This window comes from Brienomyrus brachyistius, unplaced genomic scaffold (genome assembly GCF_023856365.1).
Source record: "Brienomyrus brachyistius isolate T26 unplaced genomic scaffold, BBRACH_0.4 scaffold67, whole genome shotgun sequence".
Taxonomy (NCBI): domain Eukaryota; kingdom Metazoa; phylum Chordata; class Actinopteri; order Osteoglossiformes; family Mormyridae; genus Brienomyrus; species Brienomyrus brachyistius.
Window position 1 is genome coordinate 1,211,545 of NW_026042342.1, and position 19,225 is coordinate 1,230,769.

The 19,225-nt window shown below is 44.1% G+C and overlaps 1 protein-coding gene across 1 annotated transcript in view; it reads left to right on the plus strand.

Moving 5' to 3' along the window:
• Positions 1-1,104: 1,104 nt before the first annotated feature.
• The window catches only part of LOC125725461 (sodium/potassium/calcium exchanger 3-like), a 76,403-nt gene continuing 58,282 nt past the window's right edge, over positions 1,105-19,225 (plus strand). The window contains exons 1-2 of the mRNA XM_049002391.1: positions 1,105-1,603; positions 10,556-10,678. Of these exons, the coding sequence (XP_048858348.1) occupies positions 1,411-1,603; positions 10,556-10,678 (316 nt within the window). The 5' untranslated portion in view covers positions 1,105-1,410. The remainder of the gene's footprint in view (positions 1,604-10,555; positions 10,679-19,225) is intronic.

The following is a 19,225-nucleotide window of genomic DNA, read 5'->3' on the forward strand; positions in this document are numbered from 1 at the left end:
TTTGAGCCATGGGAGCTGGAAGGCAGCAAAAATGTGGACTGTCTGGCAGGGAGCTCAGAGGAAGCAAAAACTTGGACTGGCTGCGGGCTTTCGAGGACTGGACTGGGAGACACTGCATTAGACAATGACATAGCTTTCCAGCTGTTTGAGGCAGCTCAGAGTTCTGCATGTACACAGGTCAAGGACAATTCTTAGATCGATGGGCTTTTCACGGTAATCCTACTGCTCCGACTATGTATTAGTTTAATTGTTTATATATTAATTTATTTTGGCATTCCAAATAGACGATTTTGCTAAGCACCAAGCACATATTAGGTCCAATCTGTCAACATGTGTCAGGAAGCCCGCAAATATACCTGCATGCTTTTCCTTTTGCAATTAAAGGCGTTTGTGTTTGGAACAATGAGGAAATGTACTAAAGGGACATACTCCATAGGTAAAAAAAAAAAAAAAAGATCAAAGCTTTAATGGGAATCTTTGTTACTTGCATTGTTCTTCAGTTAAAATACTTGGGAATAAATGATAGGCCTATATATTATTATATTATGCTATGAATATTTGGCTTCTACTCTTGATGAACTTCCTCTGCAATTTTGGTTTCTCTGCTCCACACATTTCACTGGGATGAAAGCAGAAGTAAGGACTTTCCACCACAGCATGGCATAGCCCTGCATCACTGTCTTATATTACTCTGACTCATTGGTCAGAAATATTTCATCAAAATGTTACTTGAACCAGTGGAACCTGGCTTAATAAATTAAAGGAGATTCCAGACTGCCGAAAAGCTACAAAGGAGTAAAACTAATGTCGGCAGTACCTGATGGATTAGAAGGAAGCTCGCTTTGTTCTTGGTATTTGTCTTATCATTTGGCTGCACACAACCTCCGTGAACTATTTAAGTCTTAAGTCCCAAGACAATAAGGGATCAATGGGTAATTCCACATCCCGGTCGCACACCAGACTCTCCAGAAGAGGGCGGTGATACGCTCGCATTTCCACGCTTCGCCTCAGAGTCGCTCTCTCACCTCTCCGCCGTCAAACAGCTGCTCCGCATCAGTTTGATCTCTCTCTCACCCTCTATCTCCCTCTCCTTTCCCCCTGTACCACATCAGCATCCACAACTCCACGGCAGACCGTGTCGAGCGAGGGCTGGCACCGACTTTGCCGCATCCATGGCGCACCATTTCCGCTCCCAGCGCCCCTTCTCAATATTATCGTTAAAATGATATAAGGGGGAAACGTCTACGGCAGCGAAGGGAATCGAGTCTTTATTTCACGCGTCGACGCATTCCAAATGACTCTGTTTTGAAACTTTCCCAGCCCTCGTTTACCCGCTCCCACCACCGTGTTTTGTCTCTTTCCGTTCATATATTTTTTCCCCCAAAGATTGCATTCTTGCCCAAGACCTATATGGATGGAGTGGTCGCCGGTGTGATGTCCCCAGCTGTCCGAGCACCAAGTCGGCCGCTGCGTGTCATGATCGGCCGGAGCAAGACCAAAACGAGAAGGAGAAAGCGAAAGGAGTTGTTTTTCATACAGATGTGCTTTCTGGGGGGGTTGCTTCTGGTTGTAACGGGTTTGTCCTGCCTGGCGGAAAACACAGGTGAGCTCCCGGGACTGCTTAGAAAGTCCCCCGTAGTTGTAATATGCTGTTTGCGGACCCAACTGTGGATAGTATATTTTATTTCTACAGAAATAACATCCATAGTTTCTCATGCAGTATACATCGTACACAGGGATTTTCAGCGCGTTAAATATAATTTTCATGTTTTTTTGCGCTGGGTATTCCGTTTAATTCTACACCTTCGATCAGCGCTTATTCATGTTTATTAAAGCTTGCATTTGTTGATATATTACTATTAACATCGCTGACCTGTACTGTATATAGATTTATGTGGATATTTCACTGGGAATGTAACACTTATCACGCCGGGAATTACGCAATCTTTAAAGTAATTGGCTTTACTGGAGCAAAGCTGACCAAATGTGCTTTTAATGATTCAATATGGTTATGACGTGTAACTATTATAGTTAGAGTCCATATGTGCCGAATCCCTGCTTCGCAGAGGAATGTCTTCATTTGATTTTTATGTTTCTTTAACGACAGACCCCTGCTGAAATATAGGCTACTCGGATTTTCGTATGATGCCGAACAGAAGAGAAATGCCCGAATTTGATTTACTCACCGCAATCTTCATCTATGTGATAAAAGTAATTAATCGTACCCGTTGAAATAACAGGATCAGAAAGAATTCAGTTTATGAACTTTAATGGCTGCTCTGTTGTACTTCACTACAAACATGTAAGAAATTAAATAGTAATCCCGTATGTGCATTTAAAGAGTATTCTCTTGCTTAGAGGTTGGTGCTGTTGAAGATAATATAGGCTGCTACGTACCCACATGAAAGTGGAATCTTCTTTTTGGTTTGTTTCTACGTACATAAACGTTTCGAAAGAATTTTCATATTTCATGCATCCTTAGATGAGCAAATGTTAAATAATCGATAATGTTAAATAATAAATAAGCGTTAAATAATCATGGCGAATGGCGTGAGAATGTAAAGCGAGTCTCTTTCAATTACCCGCTTAATATTTCCCATTTGCAGTCTCCTATCGGTCTCCTAAAGTTGGAAGCTCTCAGCGTCAGCACCTCGCAATGTAGATCCCGAAATCTGGCGCACCTTTATCAGACCCCAGTAGCACGTCTGTCGTGAAACAGTGAAGGTTGCAGTCTACTGGCTTTATTGTTGCATTTCTCCACGGTAACTCATTAGGAGTAGATTTTCGCAAAACTATAAGACTGTTTAGAAAATCAGCCCCAACAGGTTCTCCAAGGGTCTACTTCTCCTCAAAAGGCTTACTTAGAGCAGTGAAATCAAAATCCTGCGACTAAAATAACATCAATTGGTCAATTAATGTTAGCACTTTTGTTATCTGAGTCCTCCTTTAAATCCTGTATTTTTTTTATGTAAATCAAAGGACACGATTTGCTTTATTCAATTTTTCTGATAGTTGTATCTCAGGCAAATGTACTCTCACGTGTCCCGTGAATTTTCTTTAATTTTTTTTAGCAAATGTCAAATGCAATGTGGAGGAGAATTTCTCCAAAGCAAGACTGCCGATGGCAGGGAAGCCAAAGCCGGACAGATGAAGGCTGGTGTCTGCAGGAACGGGAGTCTTTACAGTACAGACTGCCTTTACATTCCGTACTCCTACTTCTATTTCCCGTCAACCAGCCGACAGATGAAATGATCGGTCCTTCACACAGGGACACGTGACTGCCTTGGAAGTGCCCCAGAATTGTATTTTGTAGCAGCTTTGGAGAAATTTCATGACGGGGTCGTTATGGGCGGCCGCATGAAAATGTAAATGTATACAGAGCCTGGCTGTGAATGGTCGATAAGTCCTATTACGTAACTGCCCACTTGTTTTTTGCACATTTTAGGGGATGGTTAAAAAAAGAAAGTGAGTTCAATTTTTAGACAGAAAAAGTATATACAGTATAAAATGAATTAAGTAAGTACTGATTTTAATTCTGTCCCTGCCTCTAGGGATCCAAGGATGAGCATTTGTTCTGTATTTGTAGGAGATTTGGAATGTTTTTATCACAGTACCATGCTCGCTTGACTTCACATGCTTAAAATATTTGCAATTGTTTGCAGAAACATGATTTTTAAGACCACATGCTGTTTGAAAGCTGGTCAAACCAAAACTGTAAATAAATCCCAAGGCCCACTTTTGGGGCCAAAAAGGGATGAGGCCCCTTTGGATGGAGCGAGAGGGGAACAGGTTCCAGACCTACGCACATCTGTGGAAGAAAAGCCGAGGTTCCGAGCAGAGGCCTCCGGTTCCTAGAACCTGCAACGAGGACGAGTAATTCACATGGAGAGCTTTTTGCCTGTCTCATGCTGAGAAATAATGCAGGTCTTTTGTCTTGCCTCTGACTGAGGTAAACATACCCTGCTGGGATGTGGTAAGCAGACCATTGATGGGGTCCCGTAACTGTCGGTATTCCTCGTCGCTGCAGACCCTAGCTCTGACGTCGATGCCTCGACTAGAGGCCGTCTAGTGCTGTAGAGCATGGAGGAAAGCTCAAAGGGGAATGTGGCATTTATCACAGCTTGCTGGTGAGACATCTCCACAGCTTTCGCTGCTGGCTGTCAGTGATCTGTTTCTCCCTGGTTTAGACACCCCCCTGTGGTGATCTGGAACCAGTTCTCAGGTTTGCACTGGTCTGCTTGTGTGACATTGACCAAAATGCAGTGCAGGGTGCTTGAAGTCCATATGTTACAAATCCAGACCAGGATTTTGTTTCTACCAACCCACCGAGCATAAAGTCACCATTACAGGGTCCTCACCTGGTGGGTAGAAACAAAAGCTTGGTCTGGATTGGTAGCTTCTGGACCTGAAATGCCCAACACTCCCAAAATGAACACACACGTTTTAGATTGTGTTGGTGTCTTTACCAGTATCAGGTATCTTCATAACACAGAAATGTATCTGTGGCAACCCGAACATGTGAATGTTTAAAGACATTCTTATTATAAATACAAGTTTTATTTGCCTGACTGTGGTTCGTGAAACTTTACAGTGCTACGTTTAATGCTAATGTTAAGTTTTGTGGGTGTATTTAAAGGAGGTGGTTCTAATTAGTCTTGGTGGGGTTAAAACATACCATTATGTGTTCAGCATGCACTCCTGCCTCTTGATGTCACGACCTGCTCGTACGATCCTCCTGTGTGCCACGCCCCCTCATTAACCTCGTGTGAAACCCTGATTGTTCCCAGCAGTTTGGTGTTATTTCCGGCTTGTCCTGTGTATTTCAGTCCGCGTCGGAGTACGTTTCCCTAGGTCTGTCATTAACATTGTCTGTTAGCGAAGTCTTTGTCCGGTGAATAAACCCTTTTTGCCCGCATTTACGGGTTCCATTGCCTGCTTGCTTTCTCGCCTACACTCGCCATAACACTTGACATGTGAAATCGATTGTTTCAGTGGTATAATTGGGTAGTAAGATATTTTGATGTCTTTTAAAAATGTGAGAAATTATTGCAATGCATAATTTTACTGTACCTTCATATCACCAAGATCATTGATCTGCTATGCACGTACTGTATATTTTTACATTAATACTGTTTCAAATTTATGCTTCAAACTGCAGTTCATTTTTTATGAAACAGGAGGGTCTTGTTGTGATATTCCCAGAGATCAGACAATCTCTATTTGCCAAGATACTCTAGCATCCAAAAACCCAGGTCAAACTTGTGTTTAGTGAGCTAGAGACTGTAGCTGGAATGTCTAGCGCCCTTTTTGGGTACTTTTTTTCACTTGCTCAGTGAGTCTGTGGTGAAAGAAGCCGTTTAAATCCCCTTATAGCACTATTGTAGGAGACAATACATGTGGATTGAATTCTGTTGTATGACATTACAGCATCCCTGGAGACTTAAAATTGTTTTAAAACACCTTGACCTTTGCATTAAAAAAACATGTTATGATATCTCCCCCAGCTCTTTTTCAAAATTCACTTTAAAACCTTTACTAAAGTTAAAACGCAGGCACGTTAATGTCAGTTTAATTTGTAAGGATAATTAGACTGATGGCACACTCAGTTGGGATGACGCTCAAGGTTTCCCACACTAATATTAATGTTCAAACAGAATGCCTAATGGTCCGCAAAATCCCCGTTAGATCTGCCTGACACACTCTCCCCTGGGAGCTGTTTCGGGCAGTCGGAACATGAGTCCCGCGGCCACTGAGCCACGGAGGGGGGCGGGTGACCAGCTAACGATGACATCAGCTGCCCCCTACCCAGCCAGATCTCTCTTCACCTGAGCCCGCTCAATTACTACCGATGTGGCTGCAATTAGAAAGCTGCTGAGCGTCGCCTGGGGATATCCTAAGCTATTACCCGCTATTTCCGCATAGGGGAGTGCAGCATCGTGGCTTCCGTGTGCTCCCGGGCTGCCTGTCGGCGTCCCACAGCACGCTGATCACCAGCGAAGACAGCAGGCAAGAGGCTGCAGTCTCTAATAATGCTCCATCGATCTCCGTACCTGCCTCCTCTTTAGGAAATTCAGGTCCCGAAAAACTCATAGGCAGTGTGATTTTTAATGTGTCAGATTATTTATGACGTGCGGACTTATACGCATTTCCATCCGTTATTGCGAGACACAGCCGCAGTGTCATATTTAACTATGCATATGATTTTTTTTTTTATTTAATCAGTTTTGCTCTTTTAACTGCAGGATAAATGGATGTAAAGGTCAGGTGGCTATCTAACGCATTACAACTGCGCTGTAGGCTAATTAACTGTGGCCATGTTTTCCAGTCGTTCTCCTCTCAGGTGCTTCTTGATTAAAATATAAATATTTCTGGGCGCCGCTTTTCCTGGAAACCCCAGTACTGTATGGTTAGGGAATTTTTGGCCCCCAAAGTACACGGAGGGGCTGGTGTGAGCGAGAGATTCTTCACGTCTAGACTGAACATGTCATGTTCAGAAGAGTGTGTCACTTAAAACGACAGCTGGGGGGGCATGAGGGTTAAATGTCAGATAATGCGCAAACCCTAATATGTAGCAGAGGCAGCAGATCGGGATTACTGGCCCAGCACAATCTCCATCAGCAGTGAGCAGCCTTTCTGCTGCTGGATTTATACTGAAACACAGGGACCAGCTGTAAGAGAAGACGCATTGACTGTTGCGCATGTTTAATGTTTTATTTTTTCTTTTTGCTATTGTGACAAACCTGAAATGACGTTTTTTACTGTGTTGAGATATCAGGTGGGTTACGGCTGACTTTTAGCGCTCAGTAGAATATCCCCTCATCTGTTTTGCTGACTACACTGTTTCATCCACTGCTGGCTCAAACCAAGTATGAAAATGTTACCTTAAAAATTCATTTCTCTCAGTACATCCATTTTGCGGTAGCAAGCCACATTCCGTTTTTTATTAAGTTATTTTAGTCATTCGGTGATTTCTTTTTTTGCAGAAATGACGCCCTGATAGTTGACAGTAACGTCATACTACTCTGGCTTCTGCTCCAAAACAGGCGCACAAGTGCCCCAGCAAATTTACGTGGCCTAACTTTACACCTGTACTGACAACAAAGACAAATGTGTTATTAAGCGCAACACAGATGTGAGCTTTAAATATAACGCAGTGGCATTATGGGGTCAGGCTACTTAATACGGCTGGCACGTTGGGCGGAGATCAGGTGGGATGCTCGCTCCTTCTATTCTGCCATGAGAAATCGGCCACCGCGGGCAGATTCGGGTCGGACACCTCGCCGTCCGTTACTCGCTGCGAAGCGGAGTGGGGGGCGCATTCCGAGCGCCGGAACCCCCGCCACGGTCGCATCGGTGTCAGGCGCTTATGAAAGGCGCATTGTCCGGCAGCGAAACCGTTTATTGCAGCGATACTCCCTCAGAGAGTCTCATGTCTTGGCACTAAGCAGCTGATTATGCAGTAACCCTGAGTAAATCTCAGAATTATTATTATTATTATTATTATTATTATTATTGTTGTTGTTGTTGTTGTTGTTGTTGTTCCTTTTTCGCTTCTGCTTTGATCAGAATATCGCTAGGTCTGAAAAGGATTTGGGAAGTAGTTGAATGAATTGTGTTGCCTTTATTATTGCTCTATGAGCTTCGTCAACTTTTTAGCAGGTTTTTAACAGAAGGTCCACAATGTCCTTGTGACGCAAACATGAAGTACTCCGCCATTTAAATTTTCATTTCCAAGACAAAACATTGCACAACAGTACTAGTGCAATGTATCATTCACAGATCGCATAACAAATATAAGACATTTACATAAGCTTATATGTGCTTTCCCCTCCCCCCCACATTCTCAACTTGCTTACCTTTAAGACACACAAATACAGTTGAGATTGATACTTGAAGACTGGTATCAGGGCAGGATATTTACCTGCCACCATTGGAGCATGTCTGGACCTCAATCGCGGGTACGGAGACCCACCCCACTGAGACACACACCACATGTTTTGCATCGTACGTTTTATTTCAGTGGTCTGAGGAGAGATGTGTTTACAGTCACAGCAGTAAAGTACAGTAAGTACCTCTATTTCCTAGATATCCCATCCCACTCAGGTAAAGGTTACGCTCAAGAACCCAGCTCACTTTGCTGTAAAAGTACCTCAGCAGGATAGAGGCTGGAAAATGAATACATTTGACGGAATAAGGAAGGCGGACATGCTATTTACAGTGTGTTTTTCTCTCTGTGAATGCTAACCCTAATATCTGCACTTACGCCACATCTCCATAGTAACCATGGAACACCCAGTATGCTCATTCTGATTTAGTGACTTAACAACGCGTCCCCGTGTCCCAGGGAAACAACAGTGTTTACAGCCGGTCTTTGTTAAACAGAAGAGCCTCGCTGAACGGCACTTTGTGTTGTCATTTAGTTTAGTATTAAAGGCTGTAAGGCGGTGTTGTGATTCACTGGGTAGGGCTGTTGCCTGGTACTTCTAGGACTGGGGACTGAAATCCTTCCTACGCTCTGGGTGTGTGGAGTTTGGACGTTCTCCCCGTGCCAGTTTCCTCCCGCCGTTCAAAGACTTGCACTCATGCTCATCGGCATCTCTAATTGTTTGTGCCCTGCGATAGGCTGGCATCCCAATCGGGTGGTACCCCGGCCTTGTGCCCCTTGCTGCCTGGGATTAGCTCCAAGCTCCCTGTGACTCCAGCCCGGATTAGCAGCCCGAAGATGGATTAAATGCCGTAACAGCATAATCTGCACAGTTGCTAATGCCCCTTTAAAAAGGGAAATGCTGAAATATTGCTACAGTTCTGGAAGAAAAAAGCGAATAATATTCTACTGCCTGTTTATGGGAATTTTAATTGTGTGCCGGAATTGCTTTGCGTGGCAACACTTTGTCACAGCTGAGAACGGAATTTCAGACACATTCGAAGCCACCCAGCTACCGAGTCGTTAAGTGTTTTGTACGCTTCTTTATATGTGGAAGCCTACAGACTTTAGGCACTCCGGAACAAACGGACTTTCATGTGTGTTCTCTCCAGTTCAGGAATAAAGTGTCCTGTACAGACCATTTTTTTCCTCCGCCGACTTCTGTCTTCTGTTTATACATTTTGTTGTGTTTAATTGTTGTGATTTTTCATTGATATTTGTTTAAGAAGGACAGTTCTGTTTTAGGCTCAGCACTTTGTGAGTTCTCAGCGTTATTGTCCTGGGCTTTGAAGTTCAGAAACACATCCAGACAAAAAGAGCGCCTTAGTCAAGAACCGGAGGACACTGTCCCTCATGTAGGCACATGATGTGGGTAGACAGGCACAAAAGAGACAGTGTGTTTTAATGTCAGTCTCAGTGGCACTGCGGTTACTTCCACAGAACCTTGCTTTGTAAAGACAGGGGACACACTGCACCAGTTATCGGTGTTTTAAATCCGGGTCTGGGGAGTCTCTAATCTAGAAAACAAATAGCTACGCTAATGATTCAGTCGCTGAGTAAATAATGAAGGAGATGGAAATCTAAATCAGAAGACAATTCTAAATAGATTAGAAGCCTAGTCACAAGAAAGAGAAGACAGTAGGCATTTATGAATGGAAAAAGTGAAGAACTTTAGAAGTAAGTGATCAGTGGTCATTGTTGACACACGACAGCACACAACAATGAAATGTATCCTCTGCATTTAACCTATATGTGACATTGTGATATAGCAGGGGGCAGCTAATTCAGCGCCCGGGGAGCAGTACCTTGCTCAGGGTACCTCAGTGTTGCCTTGCAGGTTGGGTGATTTCAATCACAAGTGCACTTCCCTAACCATTAAACTACCACTGCCCACAGAGGCCTTGCTCAAAGATGCACGCACATGCAATCATTCCTCCAGGGCTTTGGTTTTAAACCAGGGACCTCCAGCTCACAAACACAGAGACGCTCACCACCCCCACATATGGAGGAGAAAATTTATTCTTGAACTGACCAAGCGAAAGGGAAATAGAGACATCAGTTTTGTGACATTCTCTGTGTTGATTTTATTGTTTGTGGAACATGCTCACTGTAATTATTCCTGTTAGAGGAGAGAGTCCAGACAGCAGTGCTTTCATGGACTGGATAAGATTCCAGTGAGGCGGAGGAGATACAGTTATACAGCTGTCTGAGTAACTGGGATCAGGGGGAGAGCACACCTCAACGTCACACTCCCTCGCTGTTCACCGTTAGTGCGACCTGTAGGATCACATTGCTTGGTTGTGGTGTGGTGGAATTGATGGTGGCCAGAAAGGAGTATTTTTGGATTGTGTACCGATGTTGGCCTTTGATTGAAACGTCTTGGTCCATAATGGATTCATCACAGTTTGTGCATCATGGGTTTTAGCAGGAAAGATAAAAGATAACAGTGTGACGTGCCTGCTTAGCTAATAACTCTCTCAGTTTTACTCCAGCTGGACTGAAAGTAGGTGTGGATGGCGAGGGTGCATGTATAAGTTTAGTAGAAAAGTCATCATCACACAGAAGAAAATGGAAGCGCCGTTTGAGAGGACGTTGCGTCCTTTAATGAGTGCACGGCTGTCTATCCCACAGGTTTCCTCGTGTCTGGTCACGCCTCTGAAGAGCGCCACCTATGGGGGAGACGGAGGCTACTGCAGGAGCTGGACAGCAACGTCACGGAGGAGTGGGGGCACTCTAAAAACTGCACAGAGCCCGGTAGGCAAGCAGCCTCCTGTCCACAGCTCAGGGGCGGCATTGTACTGTGGTCATCTCACCACCCTAAACATGAGACCCGTCTGTAGCTTGTGGTGATTTTATTTTGTTTTTTGAAAATAAAAGTGTCAAAGTCTCACTTGAGCAGAATCGATGTTGGCGTTGGGTTCTGTCAGGCAGACCTGGCTTGGCCAACGCGTCGATCTGACAGACATCTTGAGGGGATGCTGCTGTGATTATTGACATGGTGCTCATTGGACTCGCAGACGCAGGATCGAAAAGCTACTCAATGTTCTCCCGTACCCGGGGGGGGGGTATCCAAACACCCTGAGAATCAGCCTGGGAGCTGGCATGCAGGTCCAAGATGAGGACAGGCACTGGGACCTCACCCACTCTCTCCCCGCTCATTGGTTAGCCGCTCTGTTTGGCTGTCTGGAGGCATGTGCTGACATGGGTTCGGCTGCTGTTGCCGGGATACAAACGGTGACCAGATGGCAGAGCATCCAAAGGTGGAGAGACTGGAGTCAGAGAGACACTGTTATAAATGTACCGGGGCTCACTGAGACTCCTCAGAGGAGCGTAGAGTTCCTACCCGTCCAGACATCTCACAGGCATTGATGAGGGACCCCAGTTAATACCGATACGCCGTTTACCTTCACTAACACTAAGTAATTGATTTGTAAATAAAATGTAATACACATTTATTTGGTTAAATACAAAATACAACACAGTACAATACGCTGTTATTACATGTTTATACTCACGATTGCTACAGAGACTGGAAGCGTGGATGCTGCCGTCGTCCGGCGTCAGTGGCTTGTAACGTACAGTATGTTGCCACCCCAGGAACAGATTATGATTCAAAGTTGACTACTGTATGTGCATCACTATCGCATCATCATGATGTCGAAATATCGTAAGTCGAATCATCGTAAAGTGAAGAGCATCTTTATGTTAGACGGGGGCAAATTGACATGTATTATGTGAAGGCAACACCTGTTCAGCCAAAACCTGCATCATGGTGTAAGACTTTCCTTCTGAGGGATTGCTTATGGTATTAATGCATCACCTGAAATACAGACCAGAGGCAAGGTCTGCCTTGCCTTCAGATAATGCTGTTTCAGTAGATTCCTTTGTTCTGCGTCCTTCCTTTGAAGTTACTGTACAGGTCACACAAGACAGTGTCACTGCTATGAAAAGACTCACAGATAAGAGGACTCTACATGGGGGAACAGGTGAAAGGGTCAGGCTGGGGGCTGATGCTGAATTAGTAATGTAACTACAGAGTGCTTTATTGTAAGCATTTGATTGTATCCTGATTGCTGTTTGACACACTGGGCTGAATGCCCCATGATATATATATATATACACATACACATACGGAGCCGTGTTTCACTTGGTATTAGTCAGTGATCCTTTGAGTATTTGTGACATTTCTCAATTAAATTAAATACAATTTTACATGTTGTGACATGGGGCGGCATGGTGGTGCAGTGGTCACATGTGTGTGGAGTTTGCATGTTCTCCCCATGTCCTCGTGGGGTTTCCTCCGGGTACTCCGGTTTCCCCCCACAGTCCAAAGACATGCTGAGGCTAATTGGAGTTACTAAATTGCCCGTAGGTGTGCATGTGTGAGTGAATGGTGTGTGAGTGTGTGCCCTGCGATGGGCTGGCCCCCCATCCTGGGTTGTTCCCTGCCTCGTGCCCATTGCTTCCGGGATAGGCTCCGGACCCCCAACCCAGAAGGATGAGCGGTTTGGAAAATGGATGCTGTGACATCTAATGTGACATGAATTTATGCCAGATTTTATTTTTCCTTGGTTGGGAGAGAGGTTGTGTTTGGGTGAAGATGTAAGGAAATTACGGAGAGCAACGGAAAAAAGAGAGCAGTTTAACTTTTCCGAAAAGGAGAACAACAGGAGAATAAAATGGTGTGGGGTCTTGGGGGGGGGGTGTTCTTGGGACTGTGAAATGAAACTCAAGTCTGTGCTGTATTTTCTGCAACCTGGCACTCGTCACATGACTCAGTCCTGTCACATGATGTCCAAGCTTCTCCAACCATGTGACGTAGACCTGCTGTGCTGCTTCTAAAAAGTGACCATCTGTTTGCACCTGGTGACATTTACCCAGCTCTTTATGAGTCCTAATGATGAATTCTGGGTAGGACAGAGGAGGTTGATGGCTCCTTGGAAAGTGGCCCCGTACTACTGATGTTCATCCTGCAGGCTGGGAGGGGCACCTGTTCATCACTGTGCTACCTGTAGGGTTATTAGTGTTCATTTTGGCGGTCTCCCCTATAAGAAGCTTTACGGCACTGAGGTATACCCATTTGATTTCTCAAAAGTTCTGGTTTTACCTTCCTCTTCCTTTCTGCCCACCGACACATGGGCTCTCTTGCGGAATTCTGCATGACAGCCGTCTTCGCCATGGACACCATATAGAAACTCCATGGCAACGGATCACGAAATAGCATAATAAGCCCCTTTTGTAATCGTGAATCGCTTGTAACCGTGTTTTTTGTAACCGTGTCTTGCATTACCCCGAGGCTGTTCCAGAATTCGCCCATAATTCTGGATCATCTTCCTCTCTTCCTTTTAGATTGTTGGTTTGTTAAAAAGACCCCTGAGTAATTTTAACTGGCCTGTTTAGTACAGCACAGTCACGGTTCCCTGTAAACATAATGCTTTATATTTGATTCATGTAAATGTTAAATAAGTTATATTTAGAAATAAATACTTAATGGCTTGTTTCTCCTTAATTATGCTTTCCATGCCAAAATGCTGTAATTATTTTAATTGGGATTATTATTGCTGTTTTGCACAGCGGAGTGCCTGACGGTTCCTTCTGTACTTCGTCTCTTAACGCTCCCTCCGCCTGTTCCTGCTCATCACTACTTTTCACCTCTCTGTCCAACCATTTGCATTTTTCTTTTGAAGCCAAATGGTCAGGATTTTGACCTTAATTGGGCACCTCCGCATAGGTGTTGCTATACGGTTACTGAGAACATAATTCCCAGCAAATCCCCATTGCAGCCATGTTACTCCGAGGTGAAAAATCAGGCGCCGATAGAGTACAAGTCAAAAGTTTGGATACACCTGCTTTTAATGCACCCGTCTTTTTCAGCTATGTTATTCAACTTACTGTAAAAGACCTTGAGGTAATGAAGTAATATATGTCAAATATTGCATTAACAAAAGAAGTTTTCAATATGTCAATTTTTGTTCTAATTTTAGACATCTCAAAATAACCCGTTTGCTTCCAGATGTAGCCACCTGGAATGCTTCTCCAACAATCCTGAAGGAGTTTCCACAAGATCCGGGCACAAGTTAGCTACCTGGCTCTTACTCTTCGATCCAACTCATCTCAAACCAGCTCGATATGGTTTTGGGGAAAATACATGAATTTCGGTAGATGTGTCCAGATTTTTGACTGACATTGTATGTGTGCTGCTACCTGTTCCACGTGACACCGTGGGGGATGTGTGCATAAATCGGAGTGAATCGAGATCAGAGCAGTTCACAGCCAAGACCTTAATGCGCAAACAGTCATAAACCTGTGGAATTACTGCTCAATACGGTTGCATTTGCCGGTTTCCTTTATGCCTGAATTAACATGTAAAACGGTACAGCAGTTCGTGGCTTAGATCATGCACGTGTCATGTGACATTCCAGGGTAATGTGACCAATGTGCCGCAGTTGAAGATTAAATTGTCAATGAAATATTAACATTTATTTACTGTGCTGTCATATTTGTCAGTGTCTATGTGGTGTTGCACTAGTCACGTAGAAATTCAGACATCCCATAATCCACAAACAGGGAAGATAGAAGCACAGGACTGGTGACACAAGGTCAATGAACACAAACCAAAGTCTATGAATACAATTCCAACTGAGAAGACATAGGAACTCAATGACTGGCATGATGGTGGACTGACGCATTCCCTGGTCTGCTGAGGTCACACTCGTCATTCAGGAGGTGCGATTCTTTGCCTTGAAGGATGTGCCTCCTCTTCCTGTCCTCCCGTGTTACCATTTTCCGCATGCTTTTGTAGCTTCCCTTTAATGAGTTTTCGATGTTCTCTTTTCTGCCTTGGAACCCCCAGCCCCCTCCCAGGTGCCCATCCAGTTCCTACCCTTAAAAGGCAGCCCACCCACTTACGGTATTTGAGATTCACTCAAAGAGGCGGGCAGACAGTGACACACACAGTACGTGACCTTTGGAGTAGTGCCACAGACACAGAGGGGCCGGGAGGGGGACTCGCGGACAGCCCAAGGCTGACGTGTGCATCGCCGCTCCCCTGCGACGGAATGCGCGCCATCTGACGATTTAATCAGTGGTGAGTCCCGGTTACAATCCGCCTTGGAGAACGACATCGTTTCTCCGCTCTCCGCGAACACCGAGCACGGCACATGAAATCACCCCCGCCCCCGTCCACCAGCTTGCCCTGCTCTCCCATTAAGCGGAGGGGACACCCACGCTCCCTGTCTGATCATTTTCTGCCTCTTAAAAAGAAACGACTCTGCTTGTTCTGGGTTCTTTGAGTAGCTGCAGGTAGGCAGGTATTGCTCAGAATGACATGTGGAATTAAAGGATGCCTCAGAGTATGAATGGAAGCTATACAGTGACCATGGCCACACGCTAGGCTTCTCCATCCATCCATCCATTTTCCAAACCGCTTATCCTACTGGGTCGCGGGGACTAGGCTTCTCTATTATTTCATTTTCTTTATTCCTTTATTTCTTTACTAGGTTTGTTAGAAAACAACACACTAAGGAGATAATGTCCTCAAACAAAAAGAACTCTAGTGACACCATTGAAGGGGCATAGATAATGTAGTAGTGCTCTTACTTAATGGATTAATTAATCAGAAACTAAGTGATTGTTACATACTGATCCCTCGTTTGTTCATCATTAATCAATAGTACTGGTTCATGTATTTCATGCATTTACTGCTTTTGCCCATGATTTGTACTTGAGTAGTAGCTGTGTTACTAAGCTACTTGTAAGTGTTACCTTGTAAGTGGCACCTGTGTAATACTTACCCTGAATCTCTGTTAATTTACCACATAAATACAGCATTGATGAATGACACGTGTGTTTGATGCTGAGGGTTCGCATGGAGGTCTCCTGTCCTGCTGGGTTGGGTTTGAATCCCACCGCTGTTACTGTGTCTGGATCTTGCATGTTCTGTCCATGTTTGTATGGGTTGACTCCCGGTGAGCCGTTCCTCCCACCCTGCATGTGGTTAGATGTGTCTGCTTTAGGGATTTCACTGTACCTGCAGTTCATACCTCCATATCCTATCCATCCCTATGTTTGCGTAGCATGTGTGTGAGATGTGACTGTCCCCATGACTTCCCCATAGTAGAAGCTGTGTTTGAATAGCGAGATCTATTGTTGCTTGTTGGTGAATTTTGGGAGATTTGCTTTTGCTTACTTGTGGGTCATTAAAAAAGCCGACGTTCTGTTTATAACTGCCTTTAATCTCGCTCCTATGATGATGGGGTTTGTTAGATGCCACGAAAAGATCCGCGTCCTTGTTTTCTTTGTAGTTCACACTATTCTGAAATAACAACAATGTCAGTACTCTTATTGTCCTGCTTTGCCATGATCCGGCTTTCACATCCAAGGAGAGCCACAGGAAATACTGTATCCCAGGCATTTTTGATCTTAATTCATTGAGCTTTCTTTCTAAGTTCTTCAGGGTAGCTCTGTCAAGCACAGGCTTGACTGCTAGATCCTTTGTGTTGACCGCTTGAATGGAAAAGTAAAAATGTTCATTCCTCTGCTTTCTGCTTGTCTTGATGTGGTTTTCTTCTCTCCATCTCTGTTTAAAGGAAAAATTGAAGTTTTGTAACAACATATTACGTAATAACATCACATCATGTAATAACTCTGCAAAATGTATTGAACTGAATGATAATAATAATAGGGTAATGTTAGAATATAAAATCATAATGTAGTCTATAAAGTAATTACATTTCGTCGAGTTATTACATAATGCGTTACTGCATAGTGTGTTACACATCATGTAACACTGCATTATGTAATAACACTGCATTATGTAATAACACCGCATTACGAGATGAAAACTTGTTACATTTTGTCGAGTCATTACATAATGCAGCATTTATTACATAATGTGTTGTTACAGGGTTGGAAGGATACCAGTGAGAAAGTAACAGACCCAAAGGTCACAGGTTCTGGAATATGAGCATCAGAGCTATTGTTTGGTCAGAGCAGTGCCAAGGAATATTTTCAAACCCCCCATTCCGGTTCCCCCCGCACTCGCATTATTAATTCATCGACTTCATTTATTCATCCTCAAGCTCAGCCGTGAGGGAACAGCCCGGCATCGATCGTGGTACATCAGTGAATCTGCTATCATCAGATGGCACTAGGCCTGTGTGCTTTATTGTACTTATTTGGGTTGGGTTGCATTGATATTGGAGGGTGCCAAGTGGGTGGGTGTTGTCATCGAGGGATTGGTGGTTAATTAAAGAGGGGATTCGGGGAGGCGTGTTAGGGGTGGTGCGTAGGAAGTAGCCTGTCAGGCACCTCTGGGAAACACGGGGAAAGCAGGCGAGTCGACACAGCAGGCGCCTAATGAACACATCAAAAGCCAATGCATACCTCTCTCTCCTTATTCGCCATCTCCTAATTTCCAAACGAAGGGAGTGGACCGCAATGGCCCCTGAGCCAGTACGAATGCGAGAGGAGCATTTACAGAAAATGGAATGTTTTAAGGTCAAAAATAAGGAAGCTCACACCCATGTAGTACGGGGTGAGCTTACGTCCTTTCATCCTTGACCAATTACCGAAATTCGCTTTGGAAAGCGTTTTTTTGATGTGCTCTGCTCGTACAAGCAAATTGTTAAATATTTTAGAGGCCGTTTCTGAGGAACATTTGCAGGAGCTGTCAGGACGAATCCTTAAAACACGTCTTTCGATAATTAATCAGCGATACACACTGTAGATCTTGCCTTGGCTTCTCTGTTTGCTTTAATGTTTTCATCTGTTGCAAACATATACCTCAGGGACCCCAAATCAATGATGTCCTGGGAGAAGATGATTAAAAGTTCTTTCTTGTAGGGGTAACAAACTGATGTTTTATCTCCATAGTGCAGCAAAGATGTTTGCACTGCATTAACTTAAAGCAGTGTTATTCACCCTAGGAATTTTCATGATTTTAAAAGTAAATGAAAAACAGGGGAGCATATCCAGTGGATATTTGGTCCATATCCAGTGGCGCAGGACAACTGAGTGCAGCAAGGTTATTCATTTGTTTCCCAAAAGCCTGAGGCATGCCAGTCTTTTTTTGGGGGGTTGGGTTGTACTTCAGCAGGTTCGAATTATGTTCCTGGGTTCGGAAGGTTGCAGGTTCAGATCCCAGGGCCAACGGACATATGACAATGTTGAGTCCTTGAACAAGTGCCAGTTGTTTACACTTTACTTGACACTGACTGACCCTGTGCTGTGACCCCCAATCAAGCTGTAATATATATCTGTAACTCATGGAGGGCAAGATGCAGTTGGCAAAAAGACCATTTCCCCCTGAGGTAATAAAGTATCTCTATCCTGTCTCAAAAGAGAGGCTCAGATCTCTGTTTCAGAGTGCTTACATCACAGCCGTCCACTTAAACACAAGGCCACCTTAAGCAATGCAGTGCATCTTCGACCTGTTCTTGATCACAAGTACATGTGACAGTTTGAGCAAACCCCTAAAGTCTCTAGTACAGCGACTGACAGAATAAGGATCACAGAGCTGTATCTACATGTAACACAGCACAGCTTCACACGGACATACTTTTATCCTCCTTTTGTCCATCACTGGCCACTAACTTTATCCTGGCAAACAAATAAACATAATAGTCTGCCCTGTTGAAACACTAGCATCTGAATTTTGTGTATCTCGGTTGTTTGGTTTAGTTTTTTGCTTCCAAAATAGTTTGAGAAGTTCTCATTTCTGCCTTCCAGCTGCCGCACGTTACGTCGCAGTTAACTGGAGGCAGAATCACAGGCATTGTCTTTGTCCTGCTTCTGTTCGGTCTGACACACTTTCATACGTATGTATCATCTATATCCATAAAACACTGCATGTCATAAGAATTCACAAAGCAGCCATGAATTATTGCATATTTTCCAGGCCATTTTCCTCCTGGAGCATAAAGATTGCGGGCTGTTACTGTTGTCTTAATCAGCTCATGTAGCTGCCTGTTGAGGTTTCTCCAGAACGCCGGCCTCAGATGATGTCTTTGAGATGGTAAAATTTAAAGCCGCTTCTAAAACTCCTTTCCCGTACCTCATCACCACCCACCACCTTGCTGGCGGCTTTTGTGTTGTACCATTTATTTTTTACAACTTTTTTTTTTGAAAGAGAGAGAGGTTTCAAGGAAACAGAGCTGCCGAAAGTTAGCCAAACCCAGGAGAAACATGCAGATCCAACTGAGGTCCAGGCTATATAGGAGTTTGATGGGTTTTGATCCTCTGAGCTCCTGAAGGCCAAGATCTTGCTTGCATAAAACGAACAGTATGCCCCCCCCCCCCCAT